Genomic DNA, 22,107 nt, shown 5'->3' on the forward strand with positions numbered 1-22,107 from the left:
TAGAACATGCCAGATTCCTTTGACTAAAAATAATCATTTTGAATGCACATTGTGACTGAAAGAGGCATCATCCCAGCTACCTCACGCTGCTGTTGCTGTGAGAATAAAGTGAGGAAATGTCTGTAAGTGTATCTGGGGTACTGCTGGATGCACAGTGATATTCAGCCAGTCTGAGAGCTTTTCTTCATCTTTCTCTGGGCAAACGGCCAAGCAGTCACACTGCAGTCTTTGCCATGTCTCCTCTGAACAAGTGCCCTCAGACACTATAGGAAATGGCACCATCCAGGCCTTAATTATTTGCTGGTAGACCAGTTGCCTTGACCTCATGGCATGTACATTCATTCATGAGGTTCCCAATGAATTACGACCAGAGCTCTGTGTATCATATCCTAAAAGATTACAGTTAAAGGAAAACCATCCTGCTATCCATACAAGGGCAATTCAGGCTCTAGAGGTGGTCTCACCCTTCACAGTCCCTCAGCTGACCAGCAGGAATCCCAGCCCTACTCATCCTGTAGAGTGGGATGTTCACCTCCTATCAGCAGGGCTACAATACCGTGACACTGGCCTCAACCCCTGGACCAGCAGGTAGTTATGTGCCCTGTGACAGGGCTCGAATCTATTTTCACCCACTCTAATAACGTTACTTTTGGTTAGGATTTCTGAGATGCACTCTGGAAAGCCATTAGCAGGATTTTGAAGTCCTGTCAGTTCCCAGCACAAAGGCACTGTTCCCAGAATGCAACAAAGCTACCCATTCTTTAAGCTGGCCCTGTGTCATCCTGCCTTGGGTACTTCATCTGACAAGAAAAAAATATTAGCATCCTCAACTCTATGTGAAGTGAGCTAAATAACAGGCTGAAGCCAAAGGCACAAAGATCCATCCAGTCATGCCACTTCAATAGGAGCTGCTCCAACTGCTCTTCACCGGGATCCTTTGAAATCAGGCTTGCAGTGTCACGAGCGAGCCTTTGTGCATCAGAGAAGTCCCCTGTTGGTACACATAGTCCCCGGGAGGCAGAACCCAATCTTACAACTTGATGGAGAGGCAACAACTGCACCAACACTGTTTTGAGTTAGGATTTAGAAGCCAAAATCGCGAAGAAGAACTAACATGGGAGAGCTGTGTGCTTGTGGTGCTATTACTGGAGACCATAGCTCCCTTCTGGCTACCATGCGTTACTTATCCTGTCTCGTACAAAAGCAGATCTAGATGTAGTCTTTGCTCAGAAGGAGTCCACCAGGAGGCAGAGCTAGTTTTGACACCACCACTAACAGGAACCATAAGCCTAGATGAAGAATCTTTGCGGCTTAATGAAGGTGACAGACTGGTTCACTGACGGCAGGTACTCTAGGGAGAAGTTCAGTTACCTTGTAATTGTTCAGCTTAAAACCCCTTCCCATCTGACAGTTCCTGCTGCAGGTAAGGAATCCCTGTGTTTCTTGGATTGGGACCTTACCAATACATTACAACAAAGGCAGCGGGTCAGTCACGAGTTTCCTGTATCCTTTTAGTTGCATCTGAAACAGATGAGGGGTTAAAAGGCCCCACAACTGCTCACAAGAGCAGAAACCAAAGTGCACAATGCCAGTCCCTACAGTAGCAGATGGGATACTGAGATTCCTAAGCAGTCACAATAAAGATGAATATCATAGAGTCAAAGAAGGAAAAGCAAGCGCCCTGAGGAAGCACACAGTCAAAGGCCCTTGTAGAGGTACAGTGAGACAGAGTGAGTTCCAACCCCAACAGCGTGCTAAACACAGAAAATACCTAAGTAGACTCCAGGAGCTCAAGTTAAGAGTAGGAACACTGTCTGCCTAAGGAAGAGAATGGTGGCTCCTGGCTAAGATCTGAAGGTGCTCGTTGAGCTGTGTTTTAAAGAACAGCATGGGATGAAGGGTATGAACCAAGAGGAAACATCTCTGGCCATTTCAACAACTGAGCTTGCAGGCGTGGCTTCACCTTAGTGAGCATCCTGGTCACTACGGACGGGAAACTAGAAACAGAGGGGTGGCTAGGAGCTTAACCAAGCGGTTGTAGAAAACACTCAGAAGACAACAGACAGGCCAGTAAAGAGACAGCAAACACCTTTGGCTGTGACCTCCCTGGAATGCTTCTCTGGTGGGATCAGATCACACCCTATGCTTCTCCTCAGACTCTCCCAGAGATATCTTCTGAGCTTTAGAATCTATCCACACCTACTTCTCCACCATTGCCCAGATTTCCTACCTCAACTGGTATTTCTCCTAAGGCCCAATCACTGCAGTGATGCTGCTGGCCTTCCTAGTCTTAGTTAGACCTGCCAAACTAAACTAAATCCCAGGTCACTAGACATGCTCCACCCCCAGATGGTTCACTGCTATCTCCACTGAGTTCTGTACATAGCAATGCCTCTCAGAAAAGCTCTGCAGACCATCTACCCAAACAGCCGTGTTACATTCTTTTCCATCTGCTTTCATATTTTACATCAGTATATTTAACATCTGTTTCCCCGACTAGAATATATGGAGAACATATAGGGTTTGATGAGACTTTGATGTACTATCTATGGCTGTATTTCCACGTGTTATGTATTAGTGGGTAGTGGGTCTACAGTCACTATCTATTAGATGATTGAACAATAGTGAAAGCATAGTGACACACAAGTCGAAGAGGCCAAGGCAGAAAGGGTGACTTTGAGCATACGGAAGTGTGCTGGCTGAATGTTCAGTGAGAGAGTGAAGCCCAAGTCAATGAGTAAACGCAAGATGACTCTAACAGCTCTCTTTGCCTGGCAGAGAAAAGGCAGGGCCCCTCATCATGCCAGGGATAGAGATGGAATAAATAAGAAGTCCAGATTCCATTTAGCAGTTTTGGCTCCTGTGTGGCCCCATCTGGGGATGTGTAGACAGCAAGTTTGTTTAGAGAACATGTGAAAATAGGAACCAGAGATGAGAGGGAGGAGCTGGGGAAACCAAGTGGCATGCTTATAGACCAGAGTGTACTGCTGTGTTTTATCTCGAGGTGTCTTATGATCAAGGTGTCTTATGATCCCCATGCTGTCTGGTTCATGATAACCATGCACAACTGATACAGCTATGCTAAATTCACTACGTCACTTCACTACCTGGACAAGTAGATTTCCAAGGTCCCTCCAAATCCAGGCTTGGATCCTCACGTGCTGCAGATACAGCATGGGCCTTAGGATCCATACCCTGTGGAGAGCCAGGGCTTTCCAGGAGACAGACCAAGGTCAGCTACCTCAACTACGGTCTCAAATTAGTGACGACTTTAGAGACTACTCAGAGACAAATTCTGTCAAAGGGAACTATTCATAACTTCTTCCTAGACGAAAGGGGGAGGGGGTAGCAAGTCACCTGCTCATGGAGCAGGTAGAGGGCTCTGCTTCAGGGTAAATTGCAAAAAAGACTTTTAGACGAATCTCAACTGTTTTTACTGGGGATTTCAAAAGCTATGAGAATATGAACTCCAGCTGTGCTGTGAGGTTCTGAGTTTCAGCCCTGTCAGCCTTGCTCACGTTCAAGGACTTAAAGGCTGGTAGAAAGAACCGGCCAGACTAGTCTTGTTAGATTGTCCCACTTATGGTCCCACAAGTCTAGTGTCACCAAACACCATTTTGGCAACTTTCAAACATTTCATAATCATATCCATGCAAAAGTAGCTGGCATTAGTTATCCCCCATTTCAAAGGAGGGAGAGGAGATAACTAATACGAATGGAATTCGTACTCTAAGCTCGGGGAAGAGATAGGCAGGCACCCAGACACACAGTCTCCTTGGCTTTTTCAGGGCAACCCATAAGGGAGGGGTTCTTTTTCATTTTTTACAGATGAAACTGAGACGAGTTAAGCAACTGTCAAAACACAAGATAGCTAGCAAGGGATGGAGCCATCACTCCAACTCAGGTCTGTCCCGGCCCCGTCACCAGCAGATGCTCACTGCCAAATAAAATGCTAACTATAAAGATAGTCCCTAACACCTGAAGCTAAGTGAAAGTGATGCCTTCACTCTCTTTAAAGCTGATGGCATCCAGACACTAGCTGGGCTGCAATCAATGTGGATGAAACAAACACACTGTGTTGAAAGATGCACAGCAGGCTCATCACTCGCAGACAGACAGACAGACAGACAGACAGACACACACACACACACACACACACACACACACACTCCTAAATCACATAGCAAACATGTCATAAATTATTTGTAGAAATCAAAGTGCCTTAGAGGCCTTCTCTTAAACCCAGAGACTCCAGGTACCCTCCTTGCATAGATCAGTCACATGTGGCCCTCCTCAAGGCCACTTCTGACAATTTACTCAAGAAAATCCACAAGGCAGAACCTCAGGGACAGGGCCATATTACCCTTGGTCATGTTCTCACCTGGTTCATCCCTTGGTGCTCAAGGCTGGTGGCACCTGTGTCCCTGCCCCCACCCCCACCCCCACCCCCAAGGACTTCAGAGTACAGAGTTGGTACAAAACTCGAGGAGATGGTCCCCAACCACTGGCTCCTACCCCTGTTTCTGCTCAGCAGAGAGACCACCACCAGGATTAGAACAGAATGCTCATCAGCTAGTGGCTGGAGAACACAAATGTTGCTCTAGATGAGACAGTGTCCCCAGTCCTGGGAACAGAGCTCATCTCAGTCTGAGGAGGAGAGCAAGGGGAAACTGTGTGAAATTCTGTTCTTTTAGAAATCTAGGCTCTTGCTGCTCAGTGCAAAAGGATGGGGAGTGAAGGCAGGTACTCCCAGTTGAAGTTGTATGGGCAATATTTTTTTCCTGTAATTTCCCTCCCTACTATGGCTCTCAAGCTTCAACAAGGAGCTCAAAATTTCCACAGATTGATATAGTCTATGTGGATACATTGTAACTTTATGATAAAATGTACATCCACTAATGCAACCTAAGGAAACAGTATCTCTACACCTATAATAAACCAGGTACCCCATGATTTCTTCTATATTTTGACTTACAATGTCTTTCACAGTAATTTACAACCCTGCAACCCTTCTTGAGCTAATACAGTATTTAGTATTCACTAGAACACCAGGACAAACTGTAGCATTTCAATTACCTAATGACACTTGTGGAAATATTTCAATTTGGTAATTAACAACCTGTATAGGAGCAAATTAATCACAAAACATCATTATTTTCTGTAACAGAAACAGATTGAAATTTAATTCTTTTATAGGCAAAAGACTTATTCAGAACATGTATTATTATTGTTATTGTTATTATTGGGTTTTGTTTGGTGACTTGCTTGCTTTAAAGGTCAACCAGCAGTTACTTTAAAGAACAAGGTGAGAAGAGAGCTTTCTGCTGGCTGCTGTGTGCCCTTTTGCACACAGGGATCTAGTGCAAAGACACCTATCCTCCCAAGCGCAAATGGAGAGAGAGCTGGCCAAAGCACCAACTTGTACCCATTCTCTAACTTGCCTCTGAGTGCTGTGGAGTATAGACTGTGGAGAATTACGTTTTTATTGAGATAACGAAACTTAGTTGCCTTAGGAGGAATATGGGAAAGCAAATTTGTAAAATTGACAGAAACGAGGGACAAAAAGTGAGTCCCACTTTTATATACCCTATTAATACTATAGCGGCCTAATTTCATGTCTCTTAGTTTCAACCAGTGATTTATTACACGGCTAAGTTACATAATTACAAAAGCAGAGCCATTTCATCTTGTGTCTTGGTCAAATTTCCAAATGGGTTTGGGTTAACCCTCAAAGGAGTCAAAGGTCATCTCAATTGGTCAATCTACCTTCCGCCACTCTAATGCTTCACATAAGCAAGAGTGTGTCAGTAGATAATCCCATAAGTAACAGGAAAGGGCACACCTTTGATGCCAGGATTAAGAAGCAGAAGCAGGAGGATCTCCATGAATTCAAGGCCAAACTAATCTATATAATGAGTTCCAAGCCAGCTGGGACTATGGAGTGAGATTCTGCCACAAAACAATCATCATTAAAACAATCTCCATCACTGTCTTTCATTTCCTTAGATTTGACTTTCCAGGACAAGACTGGAAAGTCAGAAAACTCTGTCTACTTAGGTAAGCCTTTCAAACTGAAGGGCTGTTTCCATAACAACCCCAGGGGTCCAATCCAAGGACAGAAGCCAGTCTCTATCTGGTCCAGCAAGCAAGGTCCACATCACAATTGCGTTTCTGTATACTTAATTATGTATAAATCATGGGCACATTATTAGTATACTGTGAGCATTACAGGATGCATACAGAATAGACCCCTGGAAAGAATAAAATCACAGTAAACATTCTCTTGCCAAAACCCAGTTGGATCACAAGGCACTGGCAAGTTTGCCACTCAACCACCTGGGATAACATAGCTCAAACAAAGGAACGAGTAAGGAATCCGTGCCTGGGTCTTGTGATGAGGTGATAAGGAACCTATAGCCTTCTTCCCCTCCTTGCCAAGGACACCTTGCCAATGACAGGAAACCAGTGTCCCATCCCTTCTAGCATGGTTCAGAAAGCTGCCAGGCCTTGAGGCAACCCACAGCTGGAGGTCTCTGCTCTTGGGTCACATACAGCAGTGGCTGCCAGAAAGGCGGGGGGAGTGTGGTACTGCAAGGAACTGCTTATCGTGGTTCTGTAAGTAACAGAAGGAATGAGACTCGAGCCACCACCCAGTGCCACTCACTGGCCCCGCTGACAGGAATGTGAGGCATGTATTCAAGTCTGGGTGTTGCCTTCCCAGACAGGGGTGGGGACACACTGAAGAAGCAATGCCACGTTAGCCTCACTCCCACTCTTGTGGCTTACCTCTTCCAGGCTGGTTCCCAGTAAAGAGACAAGAGCTGCTTAGTTTAAGGCAAGAAACAATAAATGAAGACTTCTTGGTCTTATCATCATAGCTCTTTAGAGACAATCAGAGTCACGAAAGGGAAACAGTTTTCTGTGGGTCCTTTATCAACTCCTTCTATGTCTGGTTATGCTTTTCAATTAGAAAACCAGTGTTGTGTTTTACCAACTCTCCCCATGTGTGTGATCAACAAAGTGTCTGTCCTGTCTCTGAGGCTGAAGAACTCAGGAAGAAACACACACACACACACACACGCACGCACACACGCACGCACACACACACACACACACACACACACACACACACACACACACACACACACGAGAAAATCCTAAGATAGTTGAAGGCTGTCCGTGTAAAGGTAGAAAAACACCCAGGGCAGCTTCTCCCTTCTTCAAGTCAGCAGAATGAGAATAAGCTGCCTAAGCCTTTCCAAAACACAGGTTTCTGTCTGGAATCCACGTACACAGCTCGCTTCCGACATGGACTTGTATTAACGTGGCTGCGCTGTTACTAACACACTTCCCCCAAGCAAAGCCTCCTGGAATGGGAGAGAGGTTGGAGTCCCCAACAAAATACACAGGGGATTGGTTGAAACAAAATAAAATATATCCTTTTCAGAAGGGAAGAGAAGGCTGAAAAGTTTCTTTATTCAGCTTAAAGATTCCAAAGCTCTGTGCCAGGACCAGTTCTGAGGTGGTGAGGAGCAGCCGTCCATTCAGAAGAACTTTCAAAATGAGGTTCTTTCCAAACTCGCGGATTCCTGGACTCGGTTCCAAGTCTCCTCAATATGCTCATTCACTGCCATATTTAATATGTGCTTACCGTGTGTCAAGCACTGCTTTCAGGAGTCCTGTGGGGAAGTGACAGTGAGAGAGCATAGCCCGGATTCTGGCAGAGGACATACACCTCTGGCGCGCTCACACCTCAGACAGTATTAAGGGAGCAAACGCAAATGCCCCTTGGAGAGATGGCATGCAAACATGAATTTAATAACCTGCTGTCAGATTTCAATCTTCAAAAGTGGAGTTTAATAGACAATTTCTACAGAAAACCGGGATGCTGACAGGACAGAGGCTGAACGTGGAAACTGAAGCTTTGAAAGGGGCAATCTGAAAGGTTCAAAACTCCATTTTCCTCGGTGCTCATTTGATAACAAATTCACTAGGAAAATTACTCAGCACGCAAAACACATTTTATTATCTAACTTTTAAAAAGGTAAGATTATAAGATTTTAAAAATGTTAAGCAGGTGGGAAATACAGCTCAGTCAGTTAAAGTGCCTTTTTGCATGAATATGAGGACTGAATTTTAACCTCTACAACATGTGAAGAAAGTCAGGCATGGTGGTAATTTTATAATCCCAGAATTGGGGAACTGAGACAGGTAGATGTCTGGGGTTGGCCTAGCCTACGGCAGTTGATGAGGTCCCATCTGATGAAAAACTGTTTAAAAAATATGTAAAGTGCACCTCTTCTACACACATATATGCAAAGACTCACATACACCCACATGGATATGCACATATACACAGAGAGAAATATGTCTGCTCCCAACACACAGTGCCGAAATATTAAGAAGTTGCTTTTCTTAAGTTTATCTGTGTAGACAAAACATGGAGGTGACTAGCTAGGGAATGTGGACAGGCCAGTCTTTCTTGGCAGGGAGAAGTGAGCTGCTGCACATCCTCCTTTCCAGTCCTGTTAACTGACAGGTCTCACAGCACAGAAGCTTCCCCGCTGACGCCCTGCACGGGCAGGGTTGGCACACTGGTTCACAAGCTTTGGTTCCCTCTGCTCTGTGGCTGCAGACCGTCTTACAAATGCAGGCTCTCCAGCAGACTGGTGTCTGAATATCTGAAAAGCATCGTTAGTGCAGGGCCTGCTTGAGAACCACTAGGAATCAGGTTCTGAGGAAATGACAGACTGTCTCTGCAACATGGGTCTAACCTCAACCTGCTTTCTCTGAAACATAAATCTTGGTGTTTACTACTCTGAAATAGACGTCTCCTAAAAGGAGACATGGATGGGGGAGCAAGTAAAGGTACTTACTACCTGAGTTCCATCCATGGGACCTATGCAAAAGTAGAAGAGAAACAACTGCTCAACTTGCCCTCTTCTCTTCCTTCATGGTACTACCCCGCCCCACCCCACACACATACGCACATGCATGCAAGAATAAATAAAATTTTAAAGGAAGAAGACGAACGGCAGTAGGTGTATACAAGATATTCCAAATTTTCCCAATTTCCCAGCATAGAAGCACCCTAAAAATGCTTTTAAGTTTTTAAAACCCATTGGGGAGAAAACAAGAGAACAAATAATATTTCCTAGTCCACATTTCAAAACATTCAAGTTCTTCCACCCATAGACAAAAGAGCGCTGGAACCCAGCCACAACTCATTTACGAATTGCTCAGTGGCCATGGATGTCACGGGAGAGCCAAGGAGTCCCTGGGAGACAGATGGCCCACGGAGCTGGAAACATTTACTACCTGACCCTCTGCCAAAGTGCTTGCTGACTGCTGTCCTACAGGGGAAATCCAAACACTGGGTAGGGCACTCCAGCTTGCAAGTTGCGGGCTGCACATCTTCTTGTGAACCACTTCCTCAGCTCTTGCTTTGGAACTTCTGCCAGGCTCCTTTAGAGGCCTGACTGTGAGGCAAGGACATCATCACTAAAAGCCACCTCCGTCATTCCCAAACGGCTTAGGCCAGGCAGGTAATGGCTACAGCACTTAAACAGTGTGACAGAAGATAATAGCTGAAGAGAGGGACTAGAAGTGGCTCGTTTTTTTAAAAAAATTATTTTGAAAGTTCTTTTTATTAAAAGAATTTATAATGGCATTGCTTGACAAACATTGATAATAACCTGGATTTTCATTTTTTTTACCTAGTTTCCATTACATTTAAAAAATCGTGTGTGCATGTGTGTCCGCACATGTTCCTGAGGGTGTATACATACATATATGCAAGTACTGGAGGCCAGAGATCAATGTTAGGAGCTTTTCTCAATTGATCACCACTTTGTGTTTTGAGACACAGTTTCTTATTGAACATGGGATTTTTTGATTAAATTTAGCAATACTCAAGTTTCCCGCCTATGCCTCTTGTATACTAAGATTACGGCTGCACACTACCAATAGAAGTATTCTTACAACAAATCAAAGTTTTTACGGAAAACCTTGGAGAGCTGCTAAAAATTATAAACCAAAGTAAGCAGATGTTGGATGGTAACCGGAAAAGCCATCTCAAAATACAATGCTATCTACTGTCATGTCTGAGGTAAGAAATGACACTATCTAAAATTCTCAGGTCACCGAGAGGGAACTGGAAGAGATTATTAATGGCATAAAGGCCAAATATCGGGTTTTACCACATTGGATTATATATAGTTCTTAGGCTGTTAGAAGCCCACAGATATGAATTCTGGCCATGGGCCTCTATCAAAAGGCTGACCCGTCCTTGTAAATGCACTGCAAACTGACATTGAAGAGAGCTCCGGTTAACACAGAGAGGGCCTAAGGGGCCCTACGCTCACGGCTACTTCAGGTGTGCATGGCCCACTCAAGCTGAGACTTTTACACATTGAGTGTGGGCTTAGCCAGGCAAGGGCTCTCACAGCTCAGAGGTAGGCTATTTAGTCACAGGCAATCAGATCCTTGGCTCCCTATTACTTTCACTCTGAAGAGACCAAAATCAGATTTTTATGGAGTTCAGAACTAACTAGAAGGAGTTAGCCCTTTGAACCCTCCACCACAGGTAAGATAAAACTATTTTAATTTGAAGTTTCAAGGAGAAAATTCAGATTACCCAGAGCAAACTAATTCAGGAAAGGGACTGATTCAGAGATCGCTTAATCCAAAGATCACCTGGTTCTAGCCTAAATCCTAAAATATCAGGGAATATTCCCTCCCTTGACATCTAAAATATCTAATAGGCACGAGCTGAGCAAGCCAGATCAGAGGAGCCCAGGTATCCCTGTATATGCTGTCTTCAGGTCCTTCTCTGCATACTGGCACCTGTCCCCAGAGTCCTGGCAAGGCCATTCACAATCCACCGCCTAAAGGGAACAGGAGGAGACGCCACGGGACCCCTTTTCCTCGACGTGTGCTTCCGTGATGGAATGCCACCGGAGCAGCAGCAGAAACAATAACCAAAACATGTGCCTGTTCTGATATGTTAGATGGTAACCGGAAAAGCCATCTCAAAATGCAATGCTATCTACTGTCAAGGTGTCCGAGGTAAGAAATGCCACTATCTAAGATTCTCCATTTATCATAAAAGAAACTGGTACCTACAGCGACATCCTGAGGAGAAAACTCTTGCAGATGTCCGGTCATGGAAAAACTGGTCAGACTCACTCCCTTCTACCGGCCTCCACTTTCAGACAGAAAACGGTTCCTCTAGGCTCAGCTCATCCTACCAGGGGGACTGGGCAGCTCATCTGCTGCTTATTTATAGAGGCTGGGTCTAGCGGGCATTTAAGAATCGAGATTCTAAACGAGAGTGGCAAGCTTTGCCAGAGACAAACTAATTTTACCCCCTTGGAAACAGTTAACGTGCCTAAATTGTCTGATAATCAAAAACAATTCCTAAAATACCCAATCACTTCAGTGGTCTTGGAATTCCAACATCTCATAAAAGCTATTTTAGAGATTTATTTTTAAGTGTCACTGAACCATCCCAACTCCTGCATCTAGCAGTCCTTTTTCTGGTGACACCAACCCCCAATCCCAACCCCAGTTTACGGTTGGGCTTTGGGCTTGTCCGTTGTTTTGTTTCGTTTTATTTTTATTTTCGCTTTGCTTTTTGGAGACACAAGCTACCATCATCAGGCAAGGAGGGAAAAAAAATCAATCAGGGAGTGGCCTACATCAGATTGACCTGTAGGCAAGTTTATGGAGCACCTTTTTGACGAATGATTGATATGGGAGGGTCTAGCCGACTGTGGATGGTGACATCCCTAGGCATGCGGTCCTGGAGTGTACAAGAAAGCACGCAGAGCAAGCCAAGGGGACCCAGTCAGTAAGCAGCGCTCCTCCATGGCCTCTCTTTCAGTTCCTGCCTCCACATTCATGCTTTGGTTTCCTTCAATGATGGACTATAATCTGTAAGCTAAAATAAACTACTCTCTGAAGTTGCTCCTGGCCGTGGTGGCTATCAAAACAACAGAAAAGCAAGCCAGGACAGGCCTGTATTCCTTGTGAAAATACAGTCTTCCTTGGCCACTTGTTCATGGGTTTCTTCCTTTCCCTTGTATCATAAGACAATAGTGGGCTCCTTCACAGCCGCGCTTTTTCTATTCCTTGAGCTGGGCATTCCTCTCCTCTCCTTGAAGAACTCCACTTTGCCTGAAATTCACTGTCATGTCGTATCTTGCCCCCTTCGATACAAGAGGACTTCCAACTAACAATCAACCTTCTTATCTTCCTACCTTCCCCACAAAATAAATACACTCCTCAACTCCTTTCCTGTGCCTCAGACAAAGATCGCCACTCGGTCACTAGACTTTCTCAGCCCAATATCTAAGTCACCCCAGGCCTGAGGATGGCATCGCTTCTGCCCACGGTTATTGTTTCCACACACTCAAATTCCTTTCTATCGGTTCTCTTTAGTGTCACAATGGGCTCCAAACTGTTTTCTACTTCTTAGTCCCTTGCTTTCAAACAAAGGCACCAAGTTGAAACCATTAATTATCTGTGAAAGAAAGGCAGAAAGAAGCCACCTCGAGGGGGTGCCTGCTGCCAAGCACAGGCGACAACTCTGACATCTGTGCGGAGACTTACCCTTGGGAACGCTCAACCAACAAAGCCTCACTAAAGTCTGCCACTCAGCACGCTTCCTGCAAAGGCTCAACACGATCTTTGTCTTACACAGTGGAGGACTCTTAAAAGTAAAACCACTTCCACATAGGAATTCCAAGTTCAGGGACTCCCAGCCTCCAACAACGGTTTCATTCTAGAAAACACTAGTTTAAATCTCTGTTACTCTGCCATGTTTTGAAATGCAAGGCAGTATTTTGACACGTTGTTAATAAAAAGAATTCTTCTCTTGACACCAATAATTTGATTTAATTCGAAGGTCCGCATGTTAATTACGTGGCTTTGTCTGAAAGGAGAAACACCCACGGCGATAACAACTTAAAATATAAACAATCTGGGGTTGAACTCTTGGCTGCCTAAGAGCCCACTTCATCAGGGGCTGAACCATCAGAAGAGAAGCAGACAAAGCTGAAGAGGATGGGGGAGAAGCGGGTGACAGGGTTCATAAACAGCTAGATTGCTACTCCATGCCAGACACTTGAGAGCAACACCAGAAGCCCGCTCACAAAGACAGGAGCACAAGGGCAGCTCCAATGAGAACCAGGCAGTTCCAGTGCGGAGTTCCTTCCCTGACTGGAATCAACTCCTTGAGACACCATGCATATGCAAAACTGAGACATCGAACACCTCACCCTTCAGTGTCTTTCTTTCTCTCTTACTTTCTCTCTCTCTATTTCTTCTTTCTTTGACAATTAGGATATCTTGGAGCTGTCTTTTTGGATCCACTGCTTTCAGATCTGCCAGGGCAGGGTGACATGCTATGCACAGTTATGGCCCTGCTTTCCAACTGGGTCATATACTATTCCAGGCTTCTGGCCTCCACAGTCCAAGTGGCCACATGCCTTTGTAGAGCCAGGAGAGACAGGATGAGGATTAAGACCCCCATCAGAGCAAGAGGTGCCCTTCAAGGATGGAGAGAAGACTTCAGGAAACACACAGAGAAAAAGACACCCCCAAGTGTGTCTGCCATACAATGCAAACTGGCCCAAGAGCCACTATGAGATGGACATAAGCATTCTCTGCTCTCGGCATCTATTAGAGTTACCAGGAAACTTAATTCCAGATGCCCAGGGCACCAGGCAGCCCTCAGACGCAGATTGCCTGGTCAGCGACAAGTGCTCAGGAAAAAACCTCAGCATCTCATCTGGCTGACCTCTCCTCCAGCAAGAGAGGGAAAAAAACCCAATTACAGATAGCGCCCCACCCCACAAGACGGCAACCGTAGTTTCTGCCTTGTAGTAGAAACCCCAAAACCTCTTCCCAAACCCTGACATCCTTCCTGTTTCCTTCTTCCTCTAACCTTTCAGGTGGGAACTGAAGTGTCCTTTTTACTATGGAGGAATTTATCTTTTTACTCATTCACTGATAACAATCAGCCCCCGCTCCTCTCTCTACAAATTTATCTTTAGTTTCTCCCCAACAAAGGGTATACTTGGAGAATCTACTAAGAAGATCCCGGAGCTCATAACGAAGAGAGGCTTTTGTAAAAGGCCACACTATGCATTTTTGTTAGAGTAAGAGAGGGGCTGTAAGGACTCTCTTTCCGTTGGGTACTTACAAACTGGATGGCTGGATGATCCACACTCTCACAGGACCTTCTGAGCCTGTTTATGAGGTACCTGACCCCGTCAAGTTATTGTTTTGGAGAACATGAAGAAAAGGACTCCTTGGCCCATTATAACTTCTGATAACTCTGGGCCCTAAAGCTATGAGGAAAGGGTAGGATGGCTCAAACATCTGGGAAAGGAAGTGTTGCTAACCATGGTAGCTGCTGGGTCAAGGAGACCCCTGCCTAGTAATGTCATGCACTCAGTCACAGATGGACAGTCGCCTTGCCCTCAGGGCTTGCTGGTGCTAGACTTTCTCACCAAATCTTACAGCAGTGTCTCTTACTTTGTCATTCAAGCCTTCAGAAAATGTCAAAGACCACCAGAAAGCCAGAGACCACCCAGGTCGAGGATGCCCCTACACTGAACCCTGGCTGAGGGTGAGAGGGCTGCAGTGGAACTGGAGAGTGGCTATAAGACAGGGCAGGGTGTTAAGTTGGAAAGGTCAAGGGAATATTAAAGCAGGGAGGAAGATGCCTCCAGAGGAGAGAGGGACAGTTTCAGGTCACTATTAGCAAGGAGAAGACTGGACGCAGTGTCAACCAAGCATTAAGGGCACTTAGGCCCAATGCCAGAGGAAGAATTTGGCCTGCACCACGGAGTGGGAAGAGACATCTGAGGCTTACACATAAGCCAGTAGGATTTGGTTCGTACGAGCTATGAGCAAAAGGAAGGAAGGCCTCCATTGTCCAACAGCACACATGGAGGGAAGCTAAGTCGGATATTGTGCATGCCCTCCTTGTCCTTGCTGTTAACCAGATTCTACTGTAGGATGATGTCACAGGTGAGGAAGGTACAGGATAGAAGGAGGCCTGTCACTGGAGGAGAAGGAAGGATGGGTGGGAGAGAAGTTTGAAGGAAGAGGAGGAGACTAGGAGAGAGAGACAGGAGACAGGGCGGAGGAGAGGCAGAGAAGCCGTGGCAGGACAAGATGGCAGGTGATGTTAAGTTTCTGCTCTGTGTATTTACAGGTTTTATTAATGTTCTCAAGGGATGGATAGTACTGAGCTTTGTATGTTTAAGTGGGCAATTATATCTTACCAATTGGGTCAAAGATTATTGTGTTGTGTGTTCTTTTATGTGAGGGTTTGAGTGTAAGAAAGTGCGGCTGGGATGTGTTTCCGCCAAGATATCTAGCAGATATCTTGGGGCACCGCTGTGCGGACCAAGCGGGGTAAAAGACCAACAATACTCTTTATTATTTTTATATTTTACAACAACACTCTACGAAGGCACCATCCAGAGATCAGGGCCCCAGGACCAGCATCTGTCTCAGTGCAGGATGAGATGCTCTTGCCAAGGCTCAGGAATAGAGCCATGCCTCTTCTATGATGGCCACAGGTGCTCTGGAGTCCAAGTCAGTCAGTGCCATGTTGAGTGCAAAAATGCTAGGTAGGCTCTTACAAAGCTGGGGGGGGGGGCATCAATCAGCCAAGGACAGACCCTATCCCGGCACTTCCCCATAGTTTGAAATGATGCAATGATATTTAACTTGGCAGTACTGGGACTTAATTGGGAGCCCAGGTTCGTCTGATGTCTGTGAAGAGGCCAACAGAAGCCTATGCACAGCCACTCCCCATCCAGCCACCCCATGGGGGACAAGGCCCTGCCATCTGTACATTTTCTAAGGAGAACACAAAGAGGACGAGCTTGTGAGAGGCTTTACTAAACTTTCGGCCCTAGGGATGCTGGCAAAAGTAACTGATAAGGACACGTCTCCAAGCCTCTAATTATCTGGATGTTTTTATATCTAAAAGATTCATGGGAATGCATGTATGAGTTGCATGGTAATGTAAGGTACTGAGATCAGCACAACTGTCAGTCTTTTTAATTATGAATATTTATATTGACATGCGATTTTTACCTATCAAAAGTCCAATGGCCCAAAGCACATTTCCAGAACTCGGTGTAACTTTGATGTATCAGTACAATCAGTACTGTTTGGGCGAAGCACTCACTCAGCCTCTCCTTAGAGGCCTTTCCTTCCTTCCCAGCTCTGTTCTTTCTTTGAGGAACACTGGTTTGGGAGGGTAAGGAGAAGGGTGGCCTAGCTGAGGGGCTAGATACACACAGGAAACCAAGAAATCCATGGAAAGGAGTAGGGACCCAGTGCCAGAGAATGAGTTATAAACATGGAGTGTAGGAGGGCTGGGAGGGGCACTGTTGGGCGGAGTAACCTAGGGATGAGCTCTTAAGTATGTCTTGCTCCTAGATAAAAGGGAGCATGTATGCTTGTCATACACATGTGAACAGACACATGGGACGATGAGTGGGGGATGTCAGAAAATTACAAACATGTTTACAGCTGGGCTATATGTAGGGGGAGTGCAATCACGACTCTACATCTGTCTTAATTGTGTCCTATTTAGTTATTTCTGATGTATGAGCCCAAGCACTTAAGAGGAACTCAGGAAGCTTTGTTAAGCAATTTAATTATTTTCCAAAGAAGTTTTGGTCACTTTTGAAAATTTCAAGTGTATGACGAGTATACATGTTGTTTTTGCTCATTTTTCTCTAGATAAAATAATAATTATTATCATTATTATATCTGAATATGCTTTTTACTCCCATGAGTTGGTCTCCCTTAATTTAATGAGATTCTGTAGCCATGGCTAATTTCCCATAGTGGCCTACCATATCGAAGCGCTGATAATCAACACAGAGGACAGCAAGCTCAGCTGACAGGACAGAAGGGCATTTCTTCTCTGCATTTCTGAAGGCCCAAGACAGGAGGGTAGAGCATAACCTAAGAGGGCACAGGCTCACACCGCTAACCAAGAAGCTCTCTACAACTGTTACCCAATGCAACGAGAAATCAGTCCTAGAGTTTCACTGAGTATTTTAACTACACTTCAGAGCAGGCCCCATGCACAGAAGTACATGGTCAACACTAAGCAAACTCAATGGTATTCTTGTAGACCTTTTGTCTCTGTCTCATATGGCTTCATTAGGGCATTTTTTTTGCCTTTGGTTCTATTGGTCTATTGCTTGTATATTTTGGTTACTGATTTGCTTTTTTTATTTCATTTATTTACTTATTTGTGACTGTGTATCTATAAATGTTTGTTTGATTGATTTTTAAAGAGAAAGCAACTGAGTAGAGTTAGATGGGTAGAGAGGTTGAAATAGTTCTGGAAGAAGTTGGGAGAGGAGAAAAACTGTTTTTCAGTAACAATGTAGAGGCTGCTGGATACAGGAAATGACACTGTAGCCACCAAGGAGGCAGTTCACAGAGCCTGTCCAATGAGAGTGATCAATATTGGGTTCAGACAGGGAGCCCAGCCGAGCATGGGCGCTCAAAATGCTTCCTGGAGTCTCAGCACTGCAATAGGAGCTGTGTCTGTGATGTAAGAAGTAGGCAGTTCAGTTTGACATGTAGCTCTGTGCTGTATGAGACTAAGGGCCATGTCTAACAATCCGAACCATACTAAAACCAGCAGCAACCCGGAGTGCCCAAACGCAAGAACACAAAATCCTTATCAAGTTATAAATAAACTTAGAAGTTCCACATTCACAGCCTTATAAAAGGGCCATATCCGATGAGATGGGTTGAACTGAGAAACAAGCCAGGGGAGGGAGGATGGGTGGGCATCCTCCAGAGCCAGGGGACAGAGCAGCCTTTGTAAGTCCCTCCCATTGCCCCTTCCACCAGCACTAGAGACAGCAGTGCTAAATTTAGACAAGTCCCTCACCCTCATCAGCCAAGCCAGTGGATTACAGACCAGCCTCTTGCTGCTTCACTTTTTCCAAACGCACGATAAAAACAAAAGAAAACATCCCCCCAAACAACAACAGCAAACCAAACAGACAAGACGACCACAGAAACCCCACAAACAAACTACAAAAACTATAGAAAAGGGGGGAACAGAGGGCAGGGAACCTGTCTCTTAACATGCACCGTCTTTTGTTTTTGTTTTGAGATAAATACAATTATAGGTTCTACGCAGCTACTGCACGCCTTTCCCGTGACTGTTTCAGGGCTGTGTTCTGAGTAACCGAAGCGCCCATGCAGTCTCAAGGAGGCAACAGGGAACCGACTCTCCTCAGAGACACTTGTGTCCTATATGGAATGGTACAGCTGTTATCATTCTCAAATTACTCCCAAGCCCCACCCTGTGTGCCAGCCCAGCACTGAGAGATGAATAAACCGTCTTAGCTCTTGAGATCCAGTGAATCACCAGGGAAGCACATGGCAAATTTCTGAGAAAAGCATTGCACACATTTTAAACTTATCCCACAGTTCTAGCATGTTCAAAATTATCTATTGGAGCCCGATAATCCCAACAAAGCATGCAGAAGCAGCCAGCACTCATATCCTGACAACTGAAGAGGAAATTGGGGTTGGAGGGTTGACATTATACTTTCAAAATGCACACTTTTTTTTTTTAGAAATTCATTTCCCGGTGCTTTAAAACAAACAAATAGAAAATTTCAACTACGTTCCAAGTGTTTTATTACATCATCTTTGACATATGTACTCATTTTAAAATTGACTTAACTGTTTTAGTAGTTTTAGGCTTGCAAAGAATTTGAAAGGGAGGCACAGAGTTCCCAAATGCTCCCTTCCCCTACATAGCCATTCCCACTACCAACACAGCCCGTCACAGTGACACATTGTTAAAGCCGGAGTGCTCCATTGTTACCAACAACTGTGGTTGACATTACCTTTCCTCTCAGTGCTGCACATCCTGTAGTCTAGCACAAAAGAGCAACGACATAAATCACCATTAGTGTCCTACAAGCCCTTTGCTGTCCTACAGATCCTTTGTAAGGTACAAGTCTGTCCTCTTTTCCCTCCTCTAATTCCTGGCCCCCCATGGATCTTTTTTTTTATTTTTTCCATTGTCTTCTCTTTTCCAGAAGTCAGTGGGAAGGGTACAGCGCGTCGCTTTTAAGAGACTGATGTCTGTAGCTTAGTAATACACACAGTTCACAGCCCGTTGTGTCCTGTCCTCGCTTGATTCACTATTTCTTTTTAGTGCTGAATAAAGTTCCATTGTCTGGATGTGAACGACACATGAATTTTCAAAGCAGCAGCAGAAGAGTGGGTCAGACACAGGAATGTACTATGGGCTCAGTGCGGAAATGGAGGTGGGGAAAGTGAACAACGGTAATGAATTCAAAGCACCCCTGGCTTAGTGTGCTCTTCTTTTCCTAGTCGTGAACCCAGGCACAGCCTGAAACCTGCTGGCAGACAAAGGCAGGCACAGGGAAATATGGAGAAGTACCATGCACCCACTACCTGCCCTCTACCAACCTGGCCTGAAGAGGGGGCGGGAGGGAGGAAGTGAAAATCCAATTAGTAAAATAAACTCATGGAATGGATCACCAAGTCTAAGTAAATACCGGTCCTCAGGATTATCCTGTCTGAGTGTCAGAGAGAAATGCCTGTCAAAAACGAAGACTTGGGAACTTACTGAATGATACCAAGAGGTCCAAATTTTATGTCAATGGGATTCTATAAAAAAAAAATCAAGAGTGTGCCAACTTCCCAAAGCTGGCAAAAGACATGATGTACACATTCACAAAGTTCAGCAAACACCAGCAGACTGAAGATACAACACACTCTTGGACATCCCGATCTAAGCGGTTTAAACCTGAAGACAATATCAACATCTGGAGGGCAACCAGAGCAAACCACATGTCTCGTGACACCAATGCTCAGGAAGTGACGAAGCTATGCAAAATACTGTGGAGAATTTGTACATGCAATGGACACAGCCTGGCTGTGGTTTCAAATGAATATGAGAGACATCCTATAGGCTTCATGGTAAGTATTGCAGCTCACTGCAGGATTTTGGAAGGCCACCTGGTGAAAGCAGGTCACTAGGGCGCATGTCTTTATGTGTCTGCAGCTTCCTGTCCACAGCCAGGTGAAGAAGTGCTTGCTGACCCCATATTCTACCAAAGCACACAAAGGCCAACCGTGGACTGAATCATTACAGACAGCAACTAAAGTAAAACCTTTTTTCCTCAAGCTGCTTATAGTGGAGCACACTCTTCACAGGTAAGTTGAAAAAGGAAAGGCCTTCTGGAATGAAGGCAGATGAAAATAATATATAGGCAAGAAATCCGTTTTAGAATTGCTAAATTAAGCTCTTCAGATGTGAAAGAATCATGGCAAGGAATGTGGCACAAGGAGAGGGAAAGAAAGCTGGTAACACATCCAGCCCCATAGACTGCCTGTTCTCCACCACTCCCTGACAATCTGCCTAGAGAACAAGGCACAGAGGACAGCACGTGCGAAGACAGGCTGAGTGTTCCTTACAGGAACTGACTGGCACCAGTGATGCTTCGGATCTCTCAGGTTTGGGGGATTCTGAAATATCTGGACAGTTTTGAAACGGTTTAGCTCAGGGTGTTTTATATCTTCCAGTGTTTCAGATTTCAGGGTTTGCGCAGAGAAATGCTTGACCTGTATGTAATAATTCCACAAATTTACTGATTTTAAGTAAAGCATTAGAAGATTCACAGAATTTAAAAGGTTTCCTGAAAGAAATTAAAAACCAGCAGAAAAACAAAATTAGAGATAGACGACCTAAAGATATCCATCTAAAACTTTGGCTTTGCTGGGGCTAACACTGTGTTGAGTCACAGGCATAGCATACATGAGGCCGTGAGTTCAATCCCCACCAACATGAGCAGTAACAAATAGCTTTGATTTGAAGCTAAGAACACCGTGGAAAAGGAGTTTTCACTGGCATAAAAAAAAATCAAATTTTCTTTTAAGTTCAATTCTAAACAATCATTTCTAGGAAACAGAAGGAAAGAGAACATATTCCAAGTTATTACATAAGGTGAGTATTAAAATAAAAAACTGAAAAAAAACAATAAACAGCATAAGAACAGAAACCAATATTCCAATAGCTCCCAGGAATATATATTTAAAAAACTTAAGGGGAAAAAAAGCGAATAAAAGCCAAGAATATGTAAAAAGTAAAATAAGAATAATACGTCACGCAAAATGGCTTGGTCGCAGGTGTACAAAGCTGGTTCAATATCTGAAACCTGATTAATAGAATTAATTATACCAAGAGTTGAAGGAAAAGCAAACTCAAACAAAACAATGCGATGTTTACAAATTCAAAATAATTCAATGTTAGCAGAGAATAAAAGCGTGCTCCTTAGCCTCAACAAAGGCATCCGTAAAGCGTCTACACCTGATAAATTTTTTTGGTATACAAGATCAAAAGTTGTCCCACTGAGATTAGGAACAAGGAAAGGATGATACTGTCAGTACTCCTTACTTCACGTAAAGACTGGGCCATAGAAAGACAGACGTATACATTCACGCCCCAAAAAAATCTTAAAACAGAAAACGAAAACCCAAGGAATGAATATACTCAGCAAAGGATCAGGGTGCAAGGTCCACACGTAAAATCAATGAACGCTCTATACTATTCATCACCGACCTCAAACTGAAACTGTAAAATGTCACTTACACTTTCCGTTCCTACAGACAAACGCTGAGGCGAAACCTCCTGAACACTGATAGAATTTATAGACAATGCTGGTGGGAGAAATGGAGGTGGACTTAGAATTAAACACTGGCAGATAGTCACGCACCGAGAGACTGAAATCAATTTCCAGACTTCACAACATTCCAAACACTGCCAGTGTGGCTAGTTTGTAGCTGTGGATAAGCTGATTTAAAAAAACGTATGAGGGAAAGCAAAAGAAAATCCAGACAAGGCAGTTTTGAGAAACCAAGAATGTTCAGGGTCTCAGACACCATCATTTTAGATATTACTGTGGAATTTGTGAGGAACGGCTACAAATCATTAGAGAAATTAATCAAAAAAATAGATCCACACAGATATGGCCAGGTGACTTTTTTTTTGGTCAAAAGTAT

At 44.4% G+C, this 22,107-nt stretch overlaps 1 protein-coding gene across 19 annotated transcripts in view; it reads right to left on the reverse strand.

Moving 5' to 3' along the window:
- Cobl (cordon-bleu WH2 repeat protein) overlaps nt 1–22,107 on the reverse strand; it is a 246,422-nt gene that overhangs the window by 198,825 nt on the left and 25,490 nt on the right. Inside the window, exon 1 of one of the 19 annotated variants that reach the window (XM_087583449.1) lies at nt 11,125–11,256. Coding sequence (XP_087439575.1) covers nt 11,125–11,132 — 8 coding nt within the window. The 5' untranslated portion in view covers nt 11,133–11,256. 19 annotated transcript variants of the gene reach the window in all.

Source organism: Rattus norvegicus, chromosome 14 (assembly GCF_021556685.1).
Source record: "Rattus norvegicus strain SHRSP/BbbUtx chromosome 14, alternate assembly SHRSP_T2T, whole genome shotgun sequence".
In the NCBI taxonomy this organism is placed as follows: domain Eukaryota; kingdom Metazoa; phylum Chordata; class Mammalia; order Rodentia; family Muridae; genus Rattus; species Rattus norvegicus.